Raw genomic sequence first — 25,935 nt, forward strand, 5'->3', positions numbered from 1 at the left:
AATAAAAAGCTGATAAGTAAACAAATTTATTACATAAAACCTGACCATGTTTGATTGAATGTTTTCATGCTCAAATCTACATCTGTGTCTCTCATCTACTCAGGTGAGCTGCTATATAGAATTACTTGTCAGATAAAAAGGGTCAAGTTGCGTTTACTGGACCTCTCAACTAGTCTCATTGCATTTTGGCTGACATGACATGATATTTTGCCTTTTTTAATGCACTCTGGAGTATCCACTTTGATTTTGTCATGGATGCTAATTGTCTCTTATTGCTGGGAGGCATTCTGCTCATGCCCTTTGCTTTGAGACGCTGCCCATTTTAGCTGGCATTTTGGTTAAACTCAATTCTTTCACTTCTATTTATAGAATGTTATATCATTTTAAGATAGCTCAGACCCAATTATGGTCACAAAATATGGTTTAGTAGACTATTTATGTTTTTTTTTTAAATGGCTGAACATCACATCAGATTACATACGTTGGAGTAAATCACATTCCCTCTGCAAGGGAAATGCTTCCTTCTACAAAATATTCGGCTGCTTTTAGCCTGTCAAACATTTATAATTTTAAATTCTAAGCTAACCAGGAAACACTTTATAACATTTTAGAGAATATGACCCTTTTGATTGAACGCTGTGTTTCCTGTTCTTTTAAAGAGTCATGTTCATCACATTAAAGACAGGCGCTATTCTGGGCAGCTTGTTACATCGTCAACGGTTGGAGCCAAGCAAACCCCAAGAGAAGGCCGAAGTGAAAGTTTGCTGGAGCTCGCAGCCCAACTCCTACTCAGTACATTCACCGAAGCCAAAACACAGAGCCCTCGTTGCAGTGTCTAAAAATATGTTTGAGCTTTGCGCAACTGAGAGAGAGGACTTTTGCTGGCACTTACAATGCTGCAAGCGCCGGTATCATCACTAATTGCGTAAAAACAAACATGTCTTCCACCGGCGTTCAGCCTGAAGACGGAGCAAGATTACTTCTATCGGTGACGTGAGCGTAAATGAGACTGTAATAAATCATTTCAAAAATATGTTTTATTTCGCATACGCTGTGTAGTATATCCTACAGAAACCTGATTGTGTTATTATTTACTGTGCACAATAGGACATGATGTGAACTTATAGGCACAGACAAGGCCCATGCAACAGTGCTGCTTGCTAACATGTTTTGCTTGTTCCCTTTCCCTCCTTCCGTCATGTAACACTCCACCTCCTCTGCTTCCTCCAAACTGAACGTCACTGGGGGGGGGGCAAAGCCATCACCCCGGCAGCTAAAAACAGGTCAAGTGTTGTTCCGTGATGTTGAAATTGTTAACCTCAGCCCTCAGGAGAGAAGGGGAGCAAGAGAGAACGAGCATCATGGGAAACGGGAGGAGTCAGGGTGGTTCACATTGTTTGAGAGACAAAGTGAGACGAGTTTGAAGAGCGGCGCGTTTTATCCAGCTCTGCCGCAAACCACTTATTTCCTCTCCCTCCCCTCCCACTCTGCTTCTGAAATCACATCTGCACCATTATGGAACGATACTTGTGCTGAATTTTGAAATTACAATAAATCCACAAGAGGATGATGGCTACTCCCGAAATAGTCTTTGTGGGTAGTTATTTGTGGCGTTATTTCAGCATTGAGGATCGCTCGGGTCAGGGTGGAAGCATTAAAGAGAACTAAAAGGGGGCCGCATCATTTCATTAATGCAATCATAATGAATCCCACTGGTTTATTTTTAGTGGGAGTGTGTTATGCAATATGCTTTCACTGAAAAGGTTATTGCTAAAAAAAAGGAAAGAAAAACAAACAAAGGAACTAAGGAGAAATAATGTCCTGTTAACAAATTAGAGAAAAGATTTCAGAAAAAAAGTGTTAATCTCAGTAGAAATTGTTGGTGTATCACTAAAAACTCATGAAATGCTTAATAAACCAATTAGAAGAACCATGCGGCTCGTCCTATCAAGGCTGGATTATCCAATGATCATTGTGGGCACAGGTAGGGCGGTAGGGAAGCTTTAGTATGTTACTTTTATTAAAAAAAGAATGTTTCTTTCATATTTGTTAAAATTATCATTATGCCTGACAGTATAAGAGATAACCTGTGAAAAAAAAATAAATAAAAATAATAAAAAAAATTTGATCCTCTGTCTTTTCCCAGTGTTAACTTCGCCTTGACAACACCCTGAAATATTAGCTTGAGCTCTAAAAGCACAGCACATTTATTAGCGGGCTGCCGAATATGATTGCCCCCACGAGTAGTTAACTCGTGGGGGCAATCACAACACTCTCTGAAAGCTTTCACAGTTTAGCTTAGGTGTGTGAGCAGTTCTAAATGTGATTCTTATAAATTGCTTTATTTATGCATGAACTTCCTGAACCCGCTGCAGGAAGTTCATTGATGTTCTGTGGAGACAGGAGGCCAGAAGCTCATTTGCAGTAAAACCGGAAAACTCCTGACCTTTCTTGAGTTCCTCTAACACACACACACACACACAGATTATGGAACCACTTGCTGCCGTAAGTGATAGTGAACTTGTTTTTTGGTGGAGTGCTTCTGAGGGGTTCCTGGTGAATCTGGGCAGCTGCGCAGGCAGAACTCAGCAGCTCAGGGAAGATGAATGAGACAATTAAACAGAGCTTGATGGCACTTCTGTGACTAATGGTTTCCTTTGCTGCCTGTCTGAGCACAGACTAACATTAAATAAGGAGCAAAGCAGTATTTTTGTGTCCTTTGAGGTTTTTTTTTTTAATGAATTCATTGCATACACAGGGGGACTTTTCTTTGTTAGTAGGTCACAGAAGTAAGAAAAACAGATTTTTATGTTGTGACTTGTCTCACTGCAGTAACTGGTAAACTATATAAAGTACTCACCCCCATTTATGTTTTACTTATTTTATTGCTTTCGGTATAAATTAGTTTTTGAGCACAATTTATACCGGAAACAATCTTTTTATACCTTTTTTCAAAATCAGGTTAATTTATTGAATTTATCAAAACATCCTGTGCTTAATGAAATTTGAAGAATTTTTTTTCTTTTTTAGGCAGAACAGAGGTTCCCAACCTGCGACTCCACATGCGACTCTTTGGACCTAATGGCACTTAGTACCTTTGGCTAAAATTTAAAAGGAACTAGTTCGCATTTTTAAGTACAGATATAATAATAAATACAGGTTTTAACCGTTTTAATTTCTTTTCCTGCAATACCTATGTGATTTAAAAAAAAATCATCCTCTTATTTTTATCTTTATTTTAAACTAGGCCTTAACACATTTTTAGAGACAATAAATTTCACCAGTTATTGATGAACATCAACTGTTACCAGTTTACAGTCATATTTTCATATTGGCTTGAAAATATGATGCAAGTTGCCTTCTCAAAGACTCATAAACTTTCATTTTGTAAAGAGTACTTCACTCTGGACCTGGGAGATATTTTAAATATCCAAAATAAAACCAAAAATAGCAAACAAAATGGAAATAAAAGCTACTTGCAACCGAAACCATAAATGAAATAGAAATCTATAAACACAATTGCTCTTCAAAAAATATTATAGATCAGAAAGGAAATTATTGACCTCATTTTAATTTATAATGCTTATTGCGACAGATTTATTTTAAATCCTTGAAAATAGAAATAAAACGCTGGCTCTTTAAATATTACAAGAAATTTTGCGAGAGTATACTTCATCTGAAAATATCTCTTTTTCAGAAAGTTGTGATATTTAAATACGTTTTGACCTTCCTAAAAGTAAAATGACTCTTTAAGTTGTAAAGTTTAAAGAGTCTGGATTTCTCCATGTTATCTAAACTCAACACAGCTTATATAACATGATAGCATATTTCTGCACCCGTTATTGTACAGAAATATGCATCAATTGACACAGTGAAGGGGCATCTCTCTGCTGCACCTCCTGTTGTGAATACTCCGTCTGTTTTGAGGGCCTCGTTTACCTTGACTGCATGTTGGAGTTTGTTAGCTGAACAGGGGTACCTGCTGTTTTTCTGTCCAAACATGTGTCGCACTTGCAGGGGGTATGGTGCACTTCGTTCGCTTCCTGTTGTACACACCATAACGGTCTATCAGTCCACTGCGAGTGGACCGACAGAGCGGTCATGTGGTAATTAACTTTGCTCATTAAACCCGACCTCAGGCTTTGTTCTGCCATCTGGATCCAGCATTCGTCCTCCTGTGTGCGAGACTGACTGACAAACTCTTGTTTTTCTCAAATATAAAGGACAGAAAATGACCCCTGGTGCATTATTCTGTTTATTTTTTCAGCTTTTCCGACATTTAATTAGAGATGTGGGATTTTATAAATAATCATGCTGCTGAAAAACAATGAGTCCTTAGTTTTTACCTCTGCACATTTAGCCTAATGCATTTTTTTTCTGCTGTAGCCTCCTACACACTACTTACATACGAATGACGCACACAGTGCAATGTATTACAGGATCCCTATCTACATAATGAATGCCATAATGAATGCTAAGGCTTTAGCCTACTTCTCAATGAGTTGCACTTCATTGTAATCTGCACACACTTCTGCTCAGCACATTCCTAAAATGCACTCAATGCGAAATTCAAAAGGATATTGTTAAGACCGCACAGGCGTCTTATTTACAAATGCGGCTGATTATGTGAAGAGGTGGTCTGGCATGCTCATTCCAAGTCAACTAAATTCCTATGTAATTATGTGAAAAGGCTCAAGGATAATAAAAATGATTTGAAGCCATTACCAAGTACAGGTACTTCTTATTCCTTCTCTGCAGAAATCAAAAAGCGAAAAAAAAAAAAAAAGGATATAGCCAAATAAAACAGAGCCATGTGCTCCTATGCATAAGATTCACTATGAGTCATTTTGCCTGTCCCAAACAGTTGCTAACAGAAGCTTTAGCTGACAGCCAAGTCCAGGAGGAACAATGAGTCATACCAGCCTCGCTCACAAGAACCCCATTTTCTGCCAGATCCTATGTGATGTATGTCCGCGAGTGTGTGCACACGAGAAACAGAGACACACTGACAACTCAGAGATGCGAGCAAGGCAGGCATGGATACAGTCTTTACCGTGGAGTGTGTGTGCTGCAGAGAGAACAGGGGGTTTGTTGTGTGGTGGACCGCGTGACAAATAAAATGTTCCTGAGATCGATAAGGGATCACACCGCCTACAGAGATCAACATGAACATACCGTTACAGCTCTTCATTGTGAAATAACATGGCATCTAATAGCTTAAGGAATATCAAAGTTATGTTATTAGTATTTTTCTAGATTGTACTTCTTACTCATGCAAAATTTAGGACAGTCTATGAAAACCTGCATGCTTTTCTGATATACGGTGGAAATTTGAACAATTGCAGATTTCTGCAAATCAAAGGGAGTTGTGGTCACATTTTGTGGCGAATAGCTGCGAAAATCAACTCTAATGGAAACAGGAATTCTGCTCTCTACCGGAAGAACCTCAAAACTAATTCACTGGACTGCCTTAACCTTAAGTTTAGACTCACAGAAGACAAGAGTGGTATACTCAAACACTCAAACATCTGATTGAAGACAAATCTAAATAAGATGATGTGAAACATCATTAAGCCGGTTGCTGAAGCTCAAAAACTTTTAAATATGGCTGAAATAAAACAACTGTGCATAAAAGAGTGGGCCAAAATCTTTTCAAAGCAATGTAAAAAAAAACATCCATTTTTGATAAGTGTTGTACAGCCAAGGTTTAGGGGATAAAAAATGTTTCCTATAGAGTTGAGTTACTTCAGATAGCTTTTTCCCCCATTTGATAAATAAAATAATCATTAAAGAGCTACATTTTCTATTCACCCAGGTTATTTGCTACTAAATTGAGTTTGATCTGAAACAATTAAGAGCAAAAAAAAAGAATAGAAAATAAAAGAAATGCCTAAACAGTATATTCTTTTATTTTTTCAGGCAATTCAAAATATAAGCAAGAATAGTGTGTGCGCGCGCGTGTGTGCGTGTGTGTGTGTGTATTTGTGTGAGACATGCATACTAAAAGGAAGCAAGATAGGATCTGTATGATGAACTGTTGCTAAGCAGTGGTTGTTGCTAGGTGGGGTGGAGGGGTAAGAAGTGGGTTCAGGTTTGCAGGCAGTGATGGAATCTGAGGGTTTACCCATGTTCCCGTGTGACACATGACGTGCGATCCTCTGGAATGAAGCGACATGAATACTAATGCTACAGAGTTTCTGCTTCAGACACGCACACCTCCACTCAGAAACATCAAGGCTTATCCCAAACTGAACAGCAATCGAGGCAGATTGCAGTTTTTAAAAACAAGACTTGCATCTGAGTGAATTCGTAGTTTAAAAAATATATCTATAACATTTCTGAGTCTGTTTCAGATTCCACAATAGAAGAATGACTCATCTGTACTGCCTTCGCTTGCAGAGCAATCAAGGAACGCTGCAGAATATCTGGCAGAGGAACAGATAAAGCACAACCAGCACCCCCCCCAGCTTTCCCTGGCACGATTACAAGGTTATGCACAGGAGGGGGAAAGCCTTGCAGTTTGCCGGCATCCCTCCTTCACATCTCCAGACATTCCCCCAGCATGCAAGGCACACATGTTTGTTCAATAAAACACAGCCGGAGGCTACGTGTCCCCGGCGTAATCTCATTCTGATACGGTTTGATCCAATCGGGTGAAGGACACACTGGGAAGGTTGGCGGGGCGGGACACAGGCAGCCATTTGTACTGAAAGTCCTGCGACGGAGGATCCAAACACCAGTCGTATTTCTTTAGCAGGTATCTGCAAACTTCCTGAAATATAAAAGCAGAGAGTGTTTTCTATTTTCAGTGTGTGTTTACTGCTGAGCGAAAACAAAGAGTTTAACCGAGCCAAAGCTTTTTAGGTTTTCGACGTGCAAAACAACAGCCCCCCACAATACTTTGATTCCAAGTCTGAAATACCAAAGTGGCCCCTTTTAGCTGCCACGCTTTAACACGTCAACTGTTTTGGACTGAGAAGGTAGCAACAAACCTCATATTTGAATACAGACCCATCATTTTCGTATCTACTTTAGTTTTCAAGCCTCCTCGGATTCTGATGTCATTCCCAGCATTTCTCATTGGCTTATCCTGCGGCTGCTGAGCCGACCAATCGCGTCTCCCCTACCCTTCACTTTATGAATGAGGATTTTCCTGATGTTGGGGGAGGAGCAGGATGAATGAATGGGGAGGAAAGTGATGAGGGAACCGAGGAAAGATGCTGAGGGCGGGGAGGGGGGAGTTGGGGCAGGAGGAGCGCAGGGGGGAAGGATGAAGGAAAAGAGCGATGAGTCACATCTCTGACCTAGATCCCCACAGACTCCTTGTTACTCTGATTATATCCTCCTCAGTGTGTGAGCAGAAAATGGTCATCCTGTTAAAAACCAGTCAAATGCAACGGATTACCAGTCAGATCTGCATTCGTAATAAAACAAAATTGTTGCTTTTCTCTTGAGCTAAGTTGAATACGTTTCTGGGTGTTGCCTGCAGGAGAACCTCCACAGTTATTGGCTCCACTGTAGCAGATCTGTAAACAGTCTTAAAATTAGCCATTCTTTTACTGCAGAAGCATAATTTTAACAATTACTGGGGGTTGAATATTTATTTACCTCGCTGTGAACTTGTCTTGCTTGTTATGGATCTTTAATAGAAACTGTTTGGTCGGATCACAAACATTGCAAGGTTTGGCATAAAACAAACAAAAAAAAGAATGACGTGAAAGAGCAATACATGTCCTCTGTCGGGTACGGTAGAGCAGTGGTCCCCAACCCCCGGTCCATGGACTGGTACCGGTCTGTGGACCAATTGGTACCGGGCCGCGCAAGAAATAGTGAAATATTTCCGTTTTATGTATTATTTGAGTCTGGAGGATCTTTTATTTTGAAAATCCTTTAACCGGATTCTCTCGGTTACTTGCGCGCCATTACTGAAGCCAGCAGCAAAATGAGTAAGAAACGGATCAGATGTCTTTGGAAAGTTTCTTTGCGAAGGGAAAAAGGCCAGACAAGAGACAGGAGAATGGATTTATCCCAGTCCGGTAGGTGAGTCCCACATTACAAGCCCGCTCTGCATAACATGCGGCGAGCGGCTGCTAATGAGGCAACGAAGCCTTCAAGCTGCTTCGCCACGTAGAGACCAAGCAGGCTGTGGATATAAGCAACACTTCGGGTGTCATTGTCTCTCATCACTCCCAGATGGGACCGTCTGGTTGCAGAGAAACAAGCTCAGGACTTCCGTTAGTCAGTATCGGGAGTTAAAATTTTCACAAAAGTAAAATGTTCATTTTTGTGGCACTTCTGTTGTGGCGCTTCTGTATCTTATTTTGAAGGGATATATAAATGTTACCATAGCGACCAGAGTCAGAGCATTTGGGCTGCGGTCGTGAGTCTTAAGTCTGGTTTAGACGGAAAGATTTAAGAATGTCGGCCGATTCTCCAAACCCCTGTGACCACAGAGCTGATAAAAGAACAACAGGTTTGATCGGTTTGTGTGTCCAAGGCAGGAGCAACACGACCCGATTCCAGTCACGAATATCCCCATTCCAGAGGATAATCCAGTAAAACCCCCAACATAGCGGGAATTTAGAATAACCAAACACGGATGACGATGTAGAAGCAATAGTGATATTTGTGGAGTCATTTTAAGAGATAAAAGATGTAACAAAAAGAAAAGGCGGTGGATAAAAGACGATGGGAGCAGCCGCTCTATTTGCTGCACTATGATTTGGAGGTGAATATGTTTGTTCATAGTTAACATTTTTAACTGAATAAACATAATAATGACCTTTAGATTTAATAATAAACATTTCCACATATCATCTCCGATATCCACCAGACTCTCAGTTGCGCGATATGTCAGCTGTTTGGGATTCCCCTCTGTTCTTACGTCACCGCGCTTTTTGATTGGCTACCCGTCACATTCAGGAGGTTGTATATTCTCATTCCCAGACAGGAAAAACCCCACAGGTTGCGATAAAAACTCCAAGACAACCCAAATTAGGTATATTCAGGATTTAGCGGGAACACCAACACCGGGACCACTGCGTTAGAGGATCGGAGATGTTGTGGGCCTGTACATGGCATCATGAATATGAGGGCAATTTATATGAAAAAAGTCAACATGGAAAAGTAACCAGATCTAAACTGTATAGAAAGCCTGTGAAGTCATTACGCATGAGGAGACCCAGGAGAGAGCTCCAAAGGATCAACAGAGACTGTTTAAACAGAAAAGGTCAAAGGTCTCTCTAACCTCTGCTAAAGGAAAATTTTTCAGATTAATTCCAGCAGAGTGTCAATAAATGTAGCAATTTTGATTATTAAAACAACTACTTTTAGTCCCCTTTTGGGATTATAAGCTTGTTTGTGAAAACTTATGAGTTCAGATCCAATTTTCTTAATGGGGACAAAAATGTTCAGAAAGCAGGTTATCCTGCTCCAACTAAAAATATTATGTGTTTAGGCTTTCAGGATTGGCAGCTTGTTTCTTTAATTAGTGTTTAAAATTAAATGATATACTTCCAAGCTGTCCAAATATTTTTCCATATCCAAAAAAGAAAGTATGACTTCAGAGGAAATCGCATGTTTGTGAAGGCAAAAATTATATACATCTAAAAAAAAATACCAAAAAAGGTGTGTTTAAATTGCATAAGTTAATTTGTGCAATTAATTCAATAATTTAAATCATTTGTAAATTAAGTAAGTCCTATAAAAGGAAAAATATACATTTCAATAAGAATGTTTTGTTGTTTTTTTTGTTCTTCATTATTTGATCCAAATTTACAAGAATGCACATATTATAAACTTATAGAGGTGTTAAGATTTTTCTGCCAACCTGGGACCAGTTTCAAGAAATAAATGGATAAATGGCAGGTGAAGCAGACATTACTTTAAAATACACCTTTTCTTCTGATTTATGTTTCATGACGAATAAGGAAAACTAACAAATTACCAAAATAGAAATGAAATGACAAATGGCTAACATTTCTTTGATTTCTGTTTAGTGAGAAGAGATCTCTGGTAATGACATCATAATTTTAAGCCAGCCAATAGATGAGAAGGTTGCATTTACTGCTGCCATGTTGATGTATTGACAAGTTATAAAAGAAAACATTGAAGCATGAGTTTTTTTAGCAGAAGTTTTATCTCGACTCAAAGACTAAAGCTGATGTTGGGGGGGGGGAGAAACTCTCTATGTGGACATCCCTATATCCGGCTTGATTGACTCATATGTGATATATATGTGTGTGCAGGGTGTAGGTGTGTTGAGTCACTTCTTGGAGCTGCATTTCAGACAGCTTGAGATACCACCCACCAGCGAGTTGCATTTTTTAATGTAGGACATGTCAGTTCTGTCAAGGTAAATATAATCTACTTACGCACGTCAAATAACACGCTTTAATTGTATTAGTTAAAAATTATATACATTAGATGTGCATTTCAGCACCTGGAAAACATTTTAGTTTGTTTAGTCATAAGCACAAGTCAAGCTGCATGAATTTATTCTTCTTGTTATTCCCATACAGATTGTTGTAAAGAAGGACTGATGTGCTAGAAGTTATTGTCTTTGTGTGTTTGTTGAGGTTACTTTCACTCACTCATTGCAAAACTGGTTGATTGTATGAATAAACAACGGATTAAAACAGTAACACAGCAGAAGAGATGACTTGTCTAAGAAAATAAACGTCGCATGCACTTCCTTTTCTTGAACGCTCCCCAGCCTGACTGCGTGCGTGTGAGCTTTGTGGCTATGGTGAGTGCTGCTTTGGCGACTGGGCTGCCGTGGTTACGGCTCTGTGTTCTTCTTTAGGTAAATCGAACAAGCAGCCAGGTATTCCCATGACCATTGATCTGTTTACAGGATGACTGGTGGTGGTTTTAATGTTGCACAGAACCTTCCTGACAACAGCCACTACAGTTTTAATATGTGCATTTTTTTCAGAGTACAAAATATCTAACGAGAGAATTACAAAAATATCACAATCCATTATTAGCTGCACAAAAACCTTAAATATAATGTCTTCAATTGAATGGGGGTAAAACCTAAATATACACAAGGCAGAATAAGCTACTCCTATTGGTCCAATTCAAACTCAAGCTACTGTGATCTTTATTTTTGTTGGTTTGTGTATCTTGAAACCCTTTTTGTGTGTCCTAATGTAATAAAATGAGAAACACACGATAAACCACCTTTATGACATGGAGCCTCATCATCTATGTTGGTGAGCTACTTAGAATTGCAAAACAAATTAGTAAGACACATTAGTAAACATCTAATGTTTACTAATGTGCCAAGATCCAGGATCAGCTACCTGTCTGCTCATATAGATGTTTTAACTAAAAAAAAACAATAAAAAATTCTAAATGAATTATATATTTTTCAGTTTTATAACTTCTCACTTCTTTGTTCTACCTATTTTCTTGTTTTTGTTGTTTGTCCTTTTTTTTTTTTTTTACAAATAGGTTTATCACTCATCAGGAACTACACAAGACAACTTTAATAGGACCTTTAATGAAAAGCAGTCATATTAAAACTAAGGATGTGGCTGAAGGTTTTGAGCTCACCTTAATAAAGATCTCAGTAAGAGTCGAACCAATGCAGCTTCTGGGCCCATTGCCAAAAGAACACAGCAAATGCTCCTGGCCTGCATTCCTGAAGAAAACCAGAGAATACAAGAAATTTCAAAGAAAATGTTGAGTATTCTCAAATTTTCTATTTCAGGTTTCACAGATATTCAGGGAAGTTTCTCTCTTACTAATAAAAGCCAGTAGAAAACTGCGAGGTGAGTTACAGACGGTGCCAAAAGAAAAAAAATAACAACCTGAAAATAGACATTAATTGTCCAAAGTTGTTTGTCTGTCTCCCTCTGTCGTACCTGGAAATGTCCAAAAGAGAAATACATGCTGGTAGTTTTCCATCCTCTAGTCAATAACCTGTCCATTCAGGCCATCTCCTGTGTCTAATGTATCCTGTCTTCCTGAAACCTGAGCTCTGATTAAAGGCAAACAGGAAGCATTAGAGATGTGCAGAGTCTGGAAGCAGTTTGCCAGATGGTTGGTGTGTGTGTGAGCGGGGAGATTATTAGTGTTCTCGCTGCTATATTTCTAACAATTTAATGTACTATTAGGGAACATCCTAGAACATTAAAATGATTGCCGCACAGCGGAGTCCTGTAATGCTGAGAGCCGGAGAGAGAAGAAGCGCTACAGCAAAAGAACATGTCAAATATGATGAATGGAAGGAAAATGAGTCCAATCTTGAGTGTAATACGGTGGACAATATAATTCATTTAACTGCGTAAAAGTACAATGAGCGAGAAGTCCAGGACTCCATGACCCAGACTCCAAATGTACGAACATAATGTCATATTGGTAATAGATATATTAGATATAAATTGTTAGAAAAGAAACCAGTTCATGAAAAATGCTTTTAGATTAGGGAAGCTGTGATCACATTCAAAATATCGGTTCCCAGTCAAGTTTTTTTTTTTTAATAATTCACCTAGAAGTCCATTAATAAACTCAACTCAATACTTGTTGACAGTCAACTGACTTTGATTTTATGTTCGCTCAACCCATTGTGTTTGTTGTGTGGATGAGGTATCCACGTTTTGTTTTTAAAATGATTTATTATACCAATTGTTTCGTTGATGGAACACATCTGGGTTTTCCCTAATAACCTTTAAATCATGTTCACATGAAAACAGAGTGTGCTGGCTGCTGCAGTTCACAGTTTGAATCAAGTTACTGGATCTTTGCACAGAGTTGAGAGAGCAGCTGAAACACCAGTTACCAGTTATGACGTTCCAAGAAAAAGGGGGGACATTTTAGAACAGGAGAACAACTCTTTTCTTAAATTATTTTTACAAATGATTATGTTTGCTCCCTGATGGATCTGTTTTGCTTGAAATGTTTTGTCACACCTAAACATTTTAGACCACCAAACAATTTTTTTAAATTTTTTATTTGCACCATTGCATTGGCATTTGCACGTTCTGAGCAGTGCAAAAATAATTACATTTCCCTTAGCAGTTCTGTGTTTTAAAAGGCTACATCTACAATAAAAAGATTTAGATTTACATTACAACCCTTAAGAAAAACATCTTCTGAAATAATTCAGGAGTTGAGTTTAATGCAAAAGCCAGATAAGCTATAAAGCCGCTCTGCTCCCAAATTCGAACTCACTCCCACCTGATCTCCGTAACATCGAATCTTTGCAATATTTTAAGTCCAAACACAAAACCCATTTGTTTGAACTAGCATACAACCTTTAATTGTCTTTGTACTGTCTTATAAATCTTGTTTTGTTTTTTTTTGTTGTTGGTTTTTGTTGTTGTTGTTGTTTTTATTACCGGTATGTATTTTATAATTCGCTTGCTTTTATGTCAAGGTGGCCTTGGGTGTCCAGAAAGGCGCCTACAAACAAAATGTATTATTATTATTATTATTATTATTATTATAAATACTAACAAATGTTTTCATAGACAAGAAAAAATGTTCCTGATCTAAAATTCCTATAAAAGCCGCTCTAATATCTGCTGCCGTCGCTGAGATTCCTATCTGACTTGGTAACATTTCCGATTATTTGGGGTCGAAGCATGTGTGGGCGTTTGGCGAATGGGATGTTAGCTTGCCTGTTCACTTCCTTCCGAAAGAGCAAAGACACATGAATGCATAAATGTACACCATGACAATATACAGTGGGACCATGTCCAAAAGAAATACACAAAAAAAACAAGGACAGATGAAACTGTGATGATTGTAGGTGGGCTTGTTATATAACAGGACTGCAGTCATTAAATTAAAGAGCCAGGTGGCTTGAAAATAAGGCTGGAAACTATCACGGCAGACAGTAAAGCAGTTTCCGGATAAGCTGACAGATGGAGAAGCAAGGTGAGAGGCAGATAGAAGAAAGGGGAAAACAGACTGGATGATGAAGGAAACCTAAGAGAAAAAAAACAGCAAAAGGCACAAGCAGACACACGGTCAGCAATCTTTGTGAATCTTGTTGCAGAAACTCAGTAGCAAGGAGGAAATAATGTTTAATTGTTTACCTCCATTTTTTTCAGCCCTACTAGTTTCTGCAAAAGACAAAAACCTTAAGTTCTAAATAGTGTAATGTATAGGGAAGGTCACAAAATATCAATGAAGGCAGGAAAATGCAAGATGCAAGTTTTTTAATAAATCATGTGGCTGAGATGTTTTCCCAGTATCTCTATGGAAGCCTCAAAATCTGGAAACAATGGTCACAATTAAGGCAAATTGAAAAAAAAAGTAAAACTGTGTTGTAAAGTATGTGTTTATTTAGTGCATGTAACACATTCATTGTGATATTTACCAACATTTTACATATTGCATATATAACTGATATGGTTGAGTTTAAATAATAACGGTTTTTAAATGATGTCATTAGTGCAGGACACAACAATTTGGTAATGAAAAAGCTAAGAAAAATGTGGCAGGTTGTTGTATAATTATAGATGAAAATAATGACAAAAGTCAACTGTTGTTCCTATTTATGTACAAACTAGCAATAGCAGCTTAGCTAGCGGCAGGTTGCCAATGTTTTTATCCACCTTGCTACTCTGCCTTTATACACTAGTATGTTTTTTTTATTTATTGTAAAGTGTGATTAAGGTACATGTGTTAGCAGGAAATGTTTTTTTTGAGCAACTATTCATCAATCTATGGTTTACAGAAACTCACACATACATTATTTAAATATTGTACTGCATAAATACGCCTGTAAAAAGGCAACTCTGTACCAACAATGTTTGATGAAAAACGATTTTCTTGCATTTGTTGCATGTGCCAAACATACTGACTAATGTCTTAAGGTCTTGCTTGCCCAAAGCTGGGAATCATTCAACGATTGAATGCATTTTTAGACAGAAAACAGACGCATTTACAAATTAGTTGCAATGACATTTATAGATGATAAAGACAGTATAATACTCCATCTTTTGTCAAACCCCAGGTATTTAATCAGTCTGGGTGACTCACCACATAGATTCATACCCCATTTTCTTTCATCTGTTTTTTTTAGCTTTATTTATTTATTTATTTATTTTGCACCTTTTACGTCACTGTTGCAAGGAAAATCTCTTCTGACTCATTCTTTAACCCTGCCCCAATCTGCACGATGCACGAAGGAAATCCCTGTTGGTAAAAATAGGTGTGGAGGCAGAGGGACAGTTACTAAGGTAGCAGCTTCCTGTCTGCTCATATAGATGTTTTTTTTCTTAGTTCAATTGTCAAAATACATTCTTGAAATGACAATAATAAATCAAATGAAGTTGAATTATTCATTCATTTAAAACTGAATTCAATACATCTAGTTAAGCATATTATCAAGAACTACATTGATCAAGCAGGTGTAAGATATCTTTGAACTACTTGGTTTTTTTGGGGGGGGTTGGACCTGCCTATTTCTCCCTGTCCAATGATTTCTGATGAAACTGACAAAATGTAATAAAGCATCAAGGTTTTGTCTGAAAACCTAAATCTTTTCCCACAAAAATCCTGCAGTTGCAAGTCAACCCTCTCCAGTCACTTCATTAGAAACACCTGTTCAGATGATTGTCAACACAAATAGCAAATTGTCCAATCCGATTCCAGCATCAGAACGAGCGTCAAAATGGGGAAGAAATGTGGCATTGTTGTTGGAACCCGGCGGGTTTCTCTGAGTGGCAGAAAGCTCACACATAGAAAAAAAAAACAACAAAAAAAAACAACTCCTGGCTTTACAGGAAATGGTCTAAGAAAATTGAAAAATAACAGGAAAGAGGCTGCAATTCACAGAGGCTGAGAAAAAATAATAGCTTGGAAACAATTTTTTATGTCTGATGAGAACCAATTTCAGCAGCCATTTTCAGATGGGCACACGTTGGCTCCATTAGTACCTTTAGTAACTTTTTCCGCAATCAGCATTTACTAATTCGTCCTTCCCAAAAGGTGCCAACTAATTTACATTATTTGAAAGTCAAAATGATGGCAATAAGTATGAAGCTATTTTTTGGCTTTGAACAAAGTAAGAGTCGTTATTACGCCATCGACGCAAACTGCGTCAGTATTGTGAACGACAGCTAATGTTCCAGTGTTGAACTGCTGAGGGGGGAGACTGTGTGTTTGCAGCTCCGCAGCACTGCTGTGAAAAGCTCCAAGTCAACAAGCGGAGGTGAAAATGGCTTTGCCAGAATCAGTGCTGCAACTAATGAGCTTCTAATCAGATAGTTTTAGTACAGATTACAACCTGAATATTGATATTCTTCTCTTTTGGATACCCGACAGTGTATATTAAGGCATGCAGAGAATGCTTAAAGACAAAGATAGGTGAATAGTTTCCATAGCAACGGATGCATACATTACCAGGGCATTAATAAGCATGAATGAGAATAAACATGTGAATTGAGCAGGTGAATGAAAACAGAAAAGGGTCGACTGGGAGAGGAAACAGGTGAATGGCCCCAGATGAGGTTTTATTTGTCCAGAGAAGTTGCTAACATTTTTTTTAGGCTCACATTTCAACACTACTCAGTTATTCTCAATACTGAGAATACTCTGCATCCATTAAACATAATGGATGCAGAGTATAAATACTATAATATAATATTTATAATATATAATATACTCCAGCTTCCTCCCATAGTCCAAAAACATGACTGTCAGGTTAATTGGCCTCTCCAAATTGCCCCTAGGTGTGAGTGTGTGTGCATGGTTGTGTGTCTCTGTGTTGCCCTGCAACAGACTGGCGACCTGTCCAGAGTGACCCCCGCCTCTCGCCCGGAACGTTAGCTGGGGATAGGCACCAGCACCCCTCCCGACCCCATTAAGGGACAAGGGTGTAAAGAAAATGGATAGATGGATGGAATATAATATTTAAAGAAGACCTCCACAGTAATGTTTGGGGTGTTTTTGACAAATGTTCGTTTTTTCACATCACAATCTTCTCCTCAAACCATCTGGCCTTCTGTTAGTCTTTCAAGTACTGAAATGCAATTTCACAGCTTATTCAGTTTTTCCAACCAAAAGTGATGCCCTTGATTACAACAACAACAACAATAAAAAAAAACCTTGTTGCTGAAAGAAATAATTCTTTAATTTCCTTTCCTTTGTAAATGTTTTCCGGAGCGTGAAAAAAAAAAGACTATGTGCTGAAAGAATACCTAGACAAAACTGCAACCTTTTATTCTCTTGCCATTTTAATGAAAAAAGCTCATTATGACACATTTCCTCAACATCCTTAATGTGTTACAATAACGGAAAGCTTCCTGTCTCTTTCTGCTCTAATGGTCAGTAAATGTGAGGAAGTGGTTGTTACAGCATTAAGCCACAGCAGATTAGCACTGGAATCAAACTTTGAGTGATGGTGCAATAGGTAATGCTCTGTATGGTTCTTGAACACAGGTGAATGTATAAACTTCACCTATTCTGGTAAAATACAAATCATTCAGAGTAAATACTCATATACTGGTATAACTATTCTGGAAGTAAACCTAAGAAAACTGTGTCACCTGTCAAACAAGATGCCGTTTGTACAAAGTTGATGAAATAACGAAGAACAAGGACTAGCTTCTCATTCTTCACAAATCAACAACTTGGCAATTGAAAGTGTGATATCATAGTGCTTCAGCATCACTGCATTCAGGACAACGATTCTGAATGCACAGGAAAACTGCTTTTAGAGGATAAAGCGTTCTGAAATTACTTTCCCAAAGCTCAATCTTCAACTGCACTGAAAATCATGGAATATATTTAAAATCCAAGTCTGTAAACCAACTAATTTAAATGCAATTTAATAATTAAATGTCAAAGAAGCAGTCATAATTATGTTTATTTTTAAACTGTTTTTACTTAAGAAAACATTCACAACTAATTGATTCCCTTTAATAAATCACTAAAGACCAAAATGATTATGCTAATTAATTTTATTATTATATGCTGAAAAAAACGATGTGCTTGATTGAACCTCTAAGATTTCAAAGCTCATAATAAAAAGAACATGCGCCTTGAAAATACATATCTTAACACCATGTGTGCGATGCACTGGTCAAATCTGGTTTTAAATTCAAATTGTCCTCAAATTGCATCAGATTAGAAGTATTCAGCTCTGATGTATCAACAAAGCGACTGAACGTCTCCATGCCACCCCTGTTGATGGATATGCAAAGTGGTCTAAATCTACTACGGTGAAAGTCAACTAGGAGAACTAAAGACTTTACCTCCCACTCCATCTTTCTGGCAGGAAGCTATCGGGCTGCTGGAACACCTCTGGGTCACGGTGGATGAAGTAGCTGACATACACTGCGCCATAATCTTTAGGAACACAGAAGTCTGCGAGGGTGGATTCCTGGAAACATAAGAGCTTTTAAAATATTGAATGGAGATCTTTCCATGAGTCTCTATAGAAGCTCCGTGTTAAAAGAAACAATTATACATTTTAAAAGGGCTTGATGTTTTTCTCTTACATCTTAGGTTTGACGACTTTTACTTCTCGACTCAAATTTGCTCAGCAGTAACTCGTTTTCAGAGTATAAATGTAAAGTTGATCATAAATGGAGTTTCCCAAACCATCTTACTACAGGTGTATGGAAGCACATCTAGTTCTTGATGGAAGATACCTTTGCCCTCCCTGACTAACCCAATTAGGTAGCATATTTTAGTTCCACCTGATGGAGTCCCCAGTTTTTTTTTCCACCTGACCGTGAATATCAATGAGTTCCAGCACACTTTTCCACAAGCATAAACATCCTGCCACATCATTTTTAGAACAAACTCATTATTATCTATGCTCAAAGTTGCTATGTATTTTTATTTTATACATATAGAACATATTTTTTTTTTATCTTGTCAAATGGAAAACAGTTGAGAAAAGATTAAGTCTATTTTTATGCTTTTGCTAAACTAAGAAGACTTATAAAAAATACATTTTGACCTGTGTGTGGTGACACCGATTTTATACTTTACTCATTTATTAAATACAAACTTGGACAGGATGGAAGGCTGTGAGTAAAAAAACAGAAAGCTAAACTTTTTTACTCCCATGTGGGAAAGTACCAGTCAGGTGATACTATTCATTACCATGAAGTACAACCACTTCTGTTTTAAACACCCATATATCATAAAGAGCTCTAAGATCCCCTTTGTACCAAAAATAGAATTTTACAATTCAACCAGACATACCAGAGACTCTCCCCTGATAACAGCAAATATATCACCCTAAATATGTCACTTCCTTCTAATATTATCTAAGACTTCCCCACATCATGAACCCACCAAGGCCACCAGGATCAGAATGTTCTGCTGCACAACCTAATAGAATCAAAATTTTCCACTTCAAAGCATCACTGGCACACATCTGCCCCACCGGAGACCCTGACCTCCCCCACTTGCTTCCTTCCGGGTCAGCCAATCAATCACACAGACAGATCAATGCCTCCCATCGGCCTGTTGCATAACACTGTTTGATGAGGTCATAACGATCATGGAGAGCTGTAGCGGGAAGAGGCTGGGAGGAGTGTCCTTGCGCTTTGCACATTAATGTACTTTAAAAATTGAGCTAAAAAGTGACAAGTCATTAAATAGGCACATTTATTGAGTTTTAGAAAATAAGAAACTGGTGTTTATAATCTTACTGAAGTCCTATGTGACATCTCAAAAGCAGAAATCTTTCCATAACTTGTAATTTTTTGCCGTTTCTCTACACTTTAAGTGGAAAATTCAACAACGCCCCACTTTGCTGACCCAGATTCCCAATGCCAGATGACTCTCACTCCAAGTCGCTGCATCTAGCGGTCCTAGCCCCGATATTTTAAAGCAGAGCGTTCTGCTCAACTCTAAGCAGCATGTAGGCCACATTAGAAAGGACACGAGTCGTTTTCTCTCTCGTCACCTGGCGCCATCTGGTGGAAGAAAGAGCTGCACAAAAGCTCTAGTTTTTAGATTCAAAGCTTACCACGTGAACTTATGCAGCTCACCTTTTCAGCTATTCTGCGTCCACCAATGAAGGGCGGCCACAGTCTCTGCACCTCCAGGAGAACTCTGTGAAGGTGGTCAGGGTTACGGATGGCTTCTTGACGACTTTCCCTCTGAGTTGTGAAGCATAACTGCTTTTATTTTCAGATGGAATTTATTTTACATGTCGTACTATTAACAGTATTAACATCACATGCTTTATGCTGCCAACATCTGGAAGGTTTAACAACAAACATTTACAGAAATCTCTGCTTCTTTTTCGTCTTTCTGGCTAACAGGATACTTGCATTCCTCTTTTGTTTCAAGTGCCTGTCTTTGCGTACCTGTTCAGGTCCTCCAAGAGCCAGAGTGAAGGAGGTGAGCAGCGATGCCAGAGCTTTAGGAATGAGAGCTGAGATGAGCAGGAGGAGATGTTGAGCAGCAGAACCAGCGTTGGGAAATGGCAGGGAACCCAAAGCGCCGACAAAACTGGATTTACATTGAAGTCATGATCAGGATAGTTACAAAAAATCTTTTGTTTTATTTTTTTGTTGGGAAACAGCAGAGGCCTCAATTAGGCTCCAATTCTTTCATTTTGAGATTTTGGGTGCATAAATTGTTAGATGCCAATTAATCTAACAAACATGCTCAACATTTTGGAAAATTTGTTATTGCTGAATATCTCTAAATGGAAAAGAAATTACATTAGAAAGCTAGAGAAAGAAGTGAAAAGAAGCAGAAGAGGCCTTTTTTCACTCCTTCTACCACATCGAGGTAACCTGAGCAGCCTCACCCCTCTGTATCATTCTCTAATTTGTCTTTGATGATCTCCATCAGTTTGCTTCTGGCATCCAGAGCTTTGGCGAAACCCGATGTCCACAAAGGTACCTTCACAGTTACTGGAACCGAGATCAAACCTGCCAGCACAACGATACCCAGTGTCTAAAGCAGGCAAAATGAAGCAGTGAGCTAATCTAAAAAGAGGAGAAGAATGCATTTGTGTTGTAAATACATTTTTAAGAATAATCTGTTTGGGAAAAAAAATCTGACATTAGATGCAATCCTTTCACGGTTGCTTTTAAAAAATTGCTTGTGTTTTGTTTGGTTGAAGACTGCTTAAGAAATAGTTATCCATCTAATTTTTATAAATGTCAAGAAAGAAGAAAATCACATATACAGTGGGGCAAAAAAGTATTTAGTCAGCCACCAATTGTGCAAGTTCTCCCACTTAAAAAGATGAGAGAGGCCTGTAATTTTCATCATAGATATATACCTCAACTATGAGACAAAAGGAGAAAAAAAATCCAGAAAATCACATTTTCTGATTTTTAAAGAATTTATTGGCAATATATGGTGGAAAATAAGTATTTGGTCAGCTACAAACAAGCAAGATTTCAGGCTCTCACAGCCATGTAACTTCTTCTGTATGAGGCTCCTCTGGCCTCCACTTGTTATCTGTATTAATGGCACCTATTTGAACTCGTTATCAGTATAAAACACACCTATCCACAACCTCAAACAGTCACACTCTAAACTCCACCATGGCCAAAACTAGAGAGCTGTCAAAGGACACCCGAAACAAAATTATAAACCTGCACCTAGCTGGGAATACTGAATCTGCAATAGGTAAACATCTTGGTGTAAAGAAATCAACTGTGGGATCAATTATTAGAAAATGGAACACATACAAGACCACTGATAATCTCCCTCGATCTGGGGCTCCACGCAAGATCACACCCCGTGGGGTCAAAATGATCACAAGAACGGTGAGCAAAAATCCAGAACCACACGGGGGAACCTAGTGAATGACCTGCAGAGAGCTGGGACCAAAGTAACAAAGGCTACCATCAGTAACACACTACGCCGCCAGGGACTCAAACCTGCAGTGCCAGACGTGTCCCCCTGCTTAAGACAGTACATCTCAAGGCCCGTCTCAAGTTTGCTAGAGAGCATTTGGATGATCCAGAAGATGACTGGGAGAATATCATATGGTCAGATGAAACCAAAGTAGAACTTTTTGGTCAAAACTCTATTCGTCGTGTTTGGAGGAGAATGAATGCTGAGTTGCATCCAAAGAACACCATGCCTACTGTGAAGCATGGGGGTGGAAACATCATGCTTTAGGGCTGTTTTTCTGCTAAGGGACCAGGACGACTAATCCGTGTAAAGGAAAGAATGAATGGGGCCATGCATCGTCACATTTTGAGTGAAAACCTCCTTCCATCAACAAGGGCATTGAAGGTGAAACGTGGCTGGGTCTTTCAGCAGGACGATGATCCCAAACACACCACCCGGGTAACGAAGGAGTGGCTTCGTAAGAAGCATTTCAAGGTCCTGGAGTGGCCTAACCAGTCTCCAGATGTCAACCTCATAGAAAATCTGTGGAGGGAGTTGAAAGTCTGTGTTGCCCAGCGACAGCCCCAGAACATCACAGCTCTAGAGAAGATCTGCATGGAGGAATGGGCCAAAATACCACCAACAGTGTGTGAGAACCTTGTGAAGACTTACAGAAAACGTTTGATCTCTGTCATTGCCAACAAAGGGTATATAGCAAAGTATTGAGATGAACTTTTGTTATTGACCAAATACTTATTTTCCACCATATTTTGCAAATAAATTCTTTAAAAATCAGAAAATGTGATTTTCTGGATTTTTTTTCTCCTTTTGTCTCTCATAGTTGAGGTACATCTATGATGAAAATTACAGGCCTCTCTCATCTTTTTAAGTGGGAGAACTTGCACAATTGGTGGCTGACTAAATACTTTTTTGCCCCACTGTATACTCAAATGGAAGTTAGATTTTTCACATTTTTGAAGCATGACGTTATGTTATTGCAATAGAACCTTAATTTATTTTAAGATATTTTGCACATCTTCGCCGCAGGTGCCAATATGTGCCTTTTTCTTACACCTCCTACTAACTTCTTATGCACACCTCCAACCTCACTCCCCCCACGTCGCCCTGGGCAGGTGCCCAGGTTGCCCATATAAAGACACTGGTGCCAATAAATGTTGATGATGCTTTATCTGTGTGAATCTACCGTGCCAATGTTCTGTGCAGAGCTCCATGATTTCCTGGAAAACCTCAGGCTGATCCTCGGCTCGTACATTCAGGAAAAGACCCAACACCAACTCCGCCCCCAGACGTTTAAAGATGGAGTAAACAGACTGTGGCTGCTCACTAAACACACATAAACACACATTTGGTTAGATCAAACTGAAAATTAAACAGAGAATTCCTGCATCCATGTGATATACAATTGGGGGAAAAAATTGGTGCTTGTTTCCTTAGCTTATTGTGTTGATGTCACTTAAGGAAACTGAAATACATTTTGGTAAAATATGGAATTTGCACAACTTCAAGGTGTTAAATAGCTAATAGTGTTAACAATAGCACACAGGGTTTACATAACCTGATTGAGAGATTCTTTAAGCAGTGATCACATACACTGTGAAGAAAAAGAGTATATGTCATTTTAAAATTTCACAAAAAAAATTTTTTTCTTAATTGAAACTTCTGAGTGCATAACAGATCAATTAAAGGCCAACACTGTTCTTACCTGGACATGTAGTTACTTGAGGATTCCAGACATGTTCCTGTAAACAAGTGGTTGAGAGACAGACGGAGGAGGCAGGCCTCCTCACCTGAAACATAAACACAACCGGAGGTTCATTTCAGCACATGTACAAAGTACATGGACGGCATCGACATGAGGGACTGTATCTACATGCTTACCATTCATGGTGACAACAGTGTCTCCATATACGTTTGTCATAAAATCAGTTGGGTCCTTCAGAAATATGTTAGACTTTTCTAAAACACATCACATAACCATATAACTTTAACAACGAAGCTTAGAACATCAAGACAGCATTTGGGGATGTGCAAAAGACAAAGCATATAACCAGGAAAGTCACTTTATTGTAACAGGAGTCAAGTACAATAATAGGTATATAAATATCAGTATCATCTTTGTTTAAATATAGCCTCAAGAGTCCAGATTCACAATACTGTACATTCAAAGCAACCTATGTTGAACTGAAAATATTTATTTTATAAGAATTCATAAAATAAATATTTATTTTATACAGTCACATTTGTAATGAAAATCAGCAATTAGAAATGTGGCAAATTATAGTTCAAAAATGCATTTTGCAAGACAAAAAATAATTATTAAACTACATTTAGTTATTTATTTATTTTTGGTCAGGGAAAGCATCCTAGCGTCTAATGCGTTTTTTTTTAAATATGTATAACGTATTTTGATCACAGCTAGGTCTCCAGCACCAAGTCTTAGGTTATTGATTAATTTTGTTTGTTGTGTAGCCTAGGATAATTTGCAGTTTTTATCTAGAGAGGGCTAACACGCCATTCGACTAAAAAGAGAAAACACCTGTGCCTAAAAACCGTCATTTCCTGTGAGGAACACCTACAAACATACCACAGAGCAGCTCTCGCATCCCCTCGACAGAGCAGATAAAGACGGTCGGTTTGTTTATTAAGCGGCATAGGAACACTCTGCTGCTGTGTTTTTCAATTCTCTGCCGGCAGAAGATCACCGGATCCCGGTAGAAGTCCAAGGTCTTGTCACCAAGCAACGAGACACCTGCATTTCCTGGTAGTTTAGACATTCTGGACCGAGACCTATGCGCTTTTATCTCTAAAGTGTAAACTGAATACGTTCCTCAAAAAAAGAAATTGCAGTTAGACCGCATTCAGCCTGCTAGTGATAATACGAAGTTTTAACTAAACAGAACCGACTTCTGTATCAAGTTAGTAGAAACCAGCTAGCAATGAATGTTCGCCTGACCGACGTCCGACGCGTCAAAATGAATCGGGAGCGCGCACTGTTTTACCGAGTAACCAGACCTGCCTCTCTGGCTGCAGTGCGCACTCCCGACACGGGGGGCGTAGAGGGAGCTGGGGTGGGGTGGGGGAGGGAACATATTTTCTCAAGGGAACAAAATTTCGCACAACGTGAGCAGACAAACGTCGGTCAAATTTCGAAGGGACTTATATTAATGGCATTAAAGACTACAGAGTCAAAAGTAATGATTAAAAGTCCCACCTCTACTATATGAATATAAGAAACAGTATCAATAATAATTTCATTTGAAAAATGTAGTACAGCGCATTAATTTTTATGTATTTTTTTTAATCTGCGAAAACGTCAGTATTTTAAAATATCCAATTCTTAGAAGAATATAGGATCAAAAGTGTAGAGCACCCAAAATTTGTACTCAAGTAACAGTAGAACTACTTCAATATATTTTTACATAGAGAATAGAGAATTTTCACTGAGAATAGCGGCGATGTAACAACTAAATAAATTATTCTATTTCATTACATTTTGAGGCCACTAGATGGCAGCACCGACCACATTCTCCCTGTCCAGGTGTGCCCTCTCTCTCTCCGCGGCACGAGACGCTCTATCACAGCGTATGCCTCTCAGTGTCACTCATCTGCAGCTCGTGCGGATCAGGCTCCATGGGCACGCGGCAGTTTAGTAATTTCTACACTGAAGTGGGAATATGAGAGGGAACTAAATCCTATTTGCTCCTGTTTTATCTGGATTTAAAAGGCGACGAGCCTTTAGCAGGTGGGGTAAGATTTTAAAAAGTTGGACATGTATTTTGTATTGTTTTTTTTTTTGTTTTTTTACAGTACTAGTTTGAATTCACTAAAGACGTGTTGTAATTTGTGTGACTTAATTTGTCATGGGTGCAGGATTATTAGTGTGTGAATGGCTGTAAATTGTTTATAATAATTATTATAATTCGTCCTTTAGTGCAATTTCAAAATTTTCTTTAATTTTTTATTAGGGATAGGTTGTTCACTGTAGAGGTGGTGACCTGAAAGCTGGAACTAGAGCTTTGAAACTTTCATTGAAACCTCCTGTAGTTCTGAAGTTCAGTCATTTTACGATATGGCTACTCATATATTATTTGAGCTTGAGGTGTGTCTACTTCACAATATGGATTCTTAAAC

The 25,935-nt window shown here is 38.6% G+C and overlaps 1 protein-coding gene across 3 annotated transcripts; it reads right to left on the reverse strand.

The window, feature by feature from the left end:
• Positions 1-2,707: 2,707 nt before the first annotated feature.
• LOC103473563 (putative cytochrome P450 120) lies at positions 2,708-24,804 on the reverse strand. Of its 3 annotated transcripts, XM_008423891.3 has the most exons (11): positions 24,389-24,803; positions 23,683-23,760; positions 23,507-23,591; positions 23,360-23,395; positions 22,988-23,127; positions 20,741-20,864; positions 20,292-20,436; positions 19,971-20,081; positions 18,216-18,343; positions 11,560-11,647; positions 2,708-6,772 (listed from the first exon to the last, which is right to left on the reverse strand). In XM_008423891.3, the coding sequence occupies exons 1-11, from the start codon at positions 24,576-24,578 to the stop codon at positions 6,626-6,628; spliced, it is 1,272 nt and encodes a 423-aa protein (XP_008422113.1). In that variant the 5' UTR covers positions 24,579-24,803; the 3' UTR covers positions 2,708-6,625. The 3 variants fall into 3 exon arrangements, with proteins under 3 accessions (XP_008422113.1, XP_008422115.1, XP_008422114.1); XM_008423893.3 differs by lacking the exon at positions 11,560-11,647 and having other exon boundaries at positions 24,389-24,804; XM_008423892.3 differs by lacking the exon at positions 23,683-23,760.
• Positions 24,805-25,935: the final 1,131 nt, after the last annotated feature.

This window comes from Poecilia reticulata, chromosome 12 (genome assembly GCF_904066995.2).
Source record: "Poecilia reticulata chromosome 12, P_reticulata-male-v2, whole genome shotgun sequence".
Lineage (NCBI taxonomy): Eukaryota > Metazoa > Chordata > Actinopteri > Cyprinodontiformes > Poeciliidae > Poecilia > Poecilia reticulata.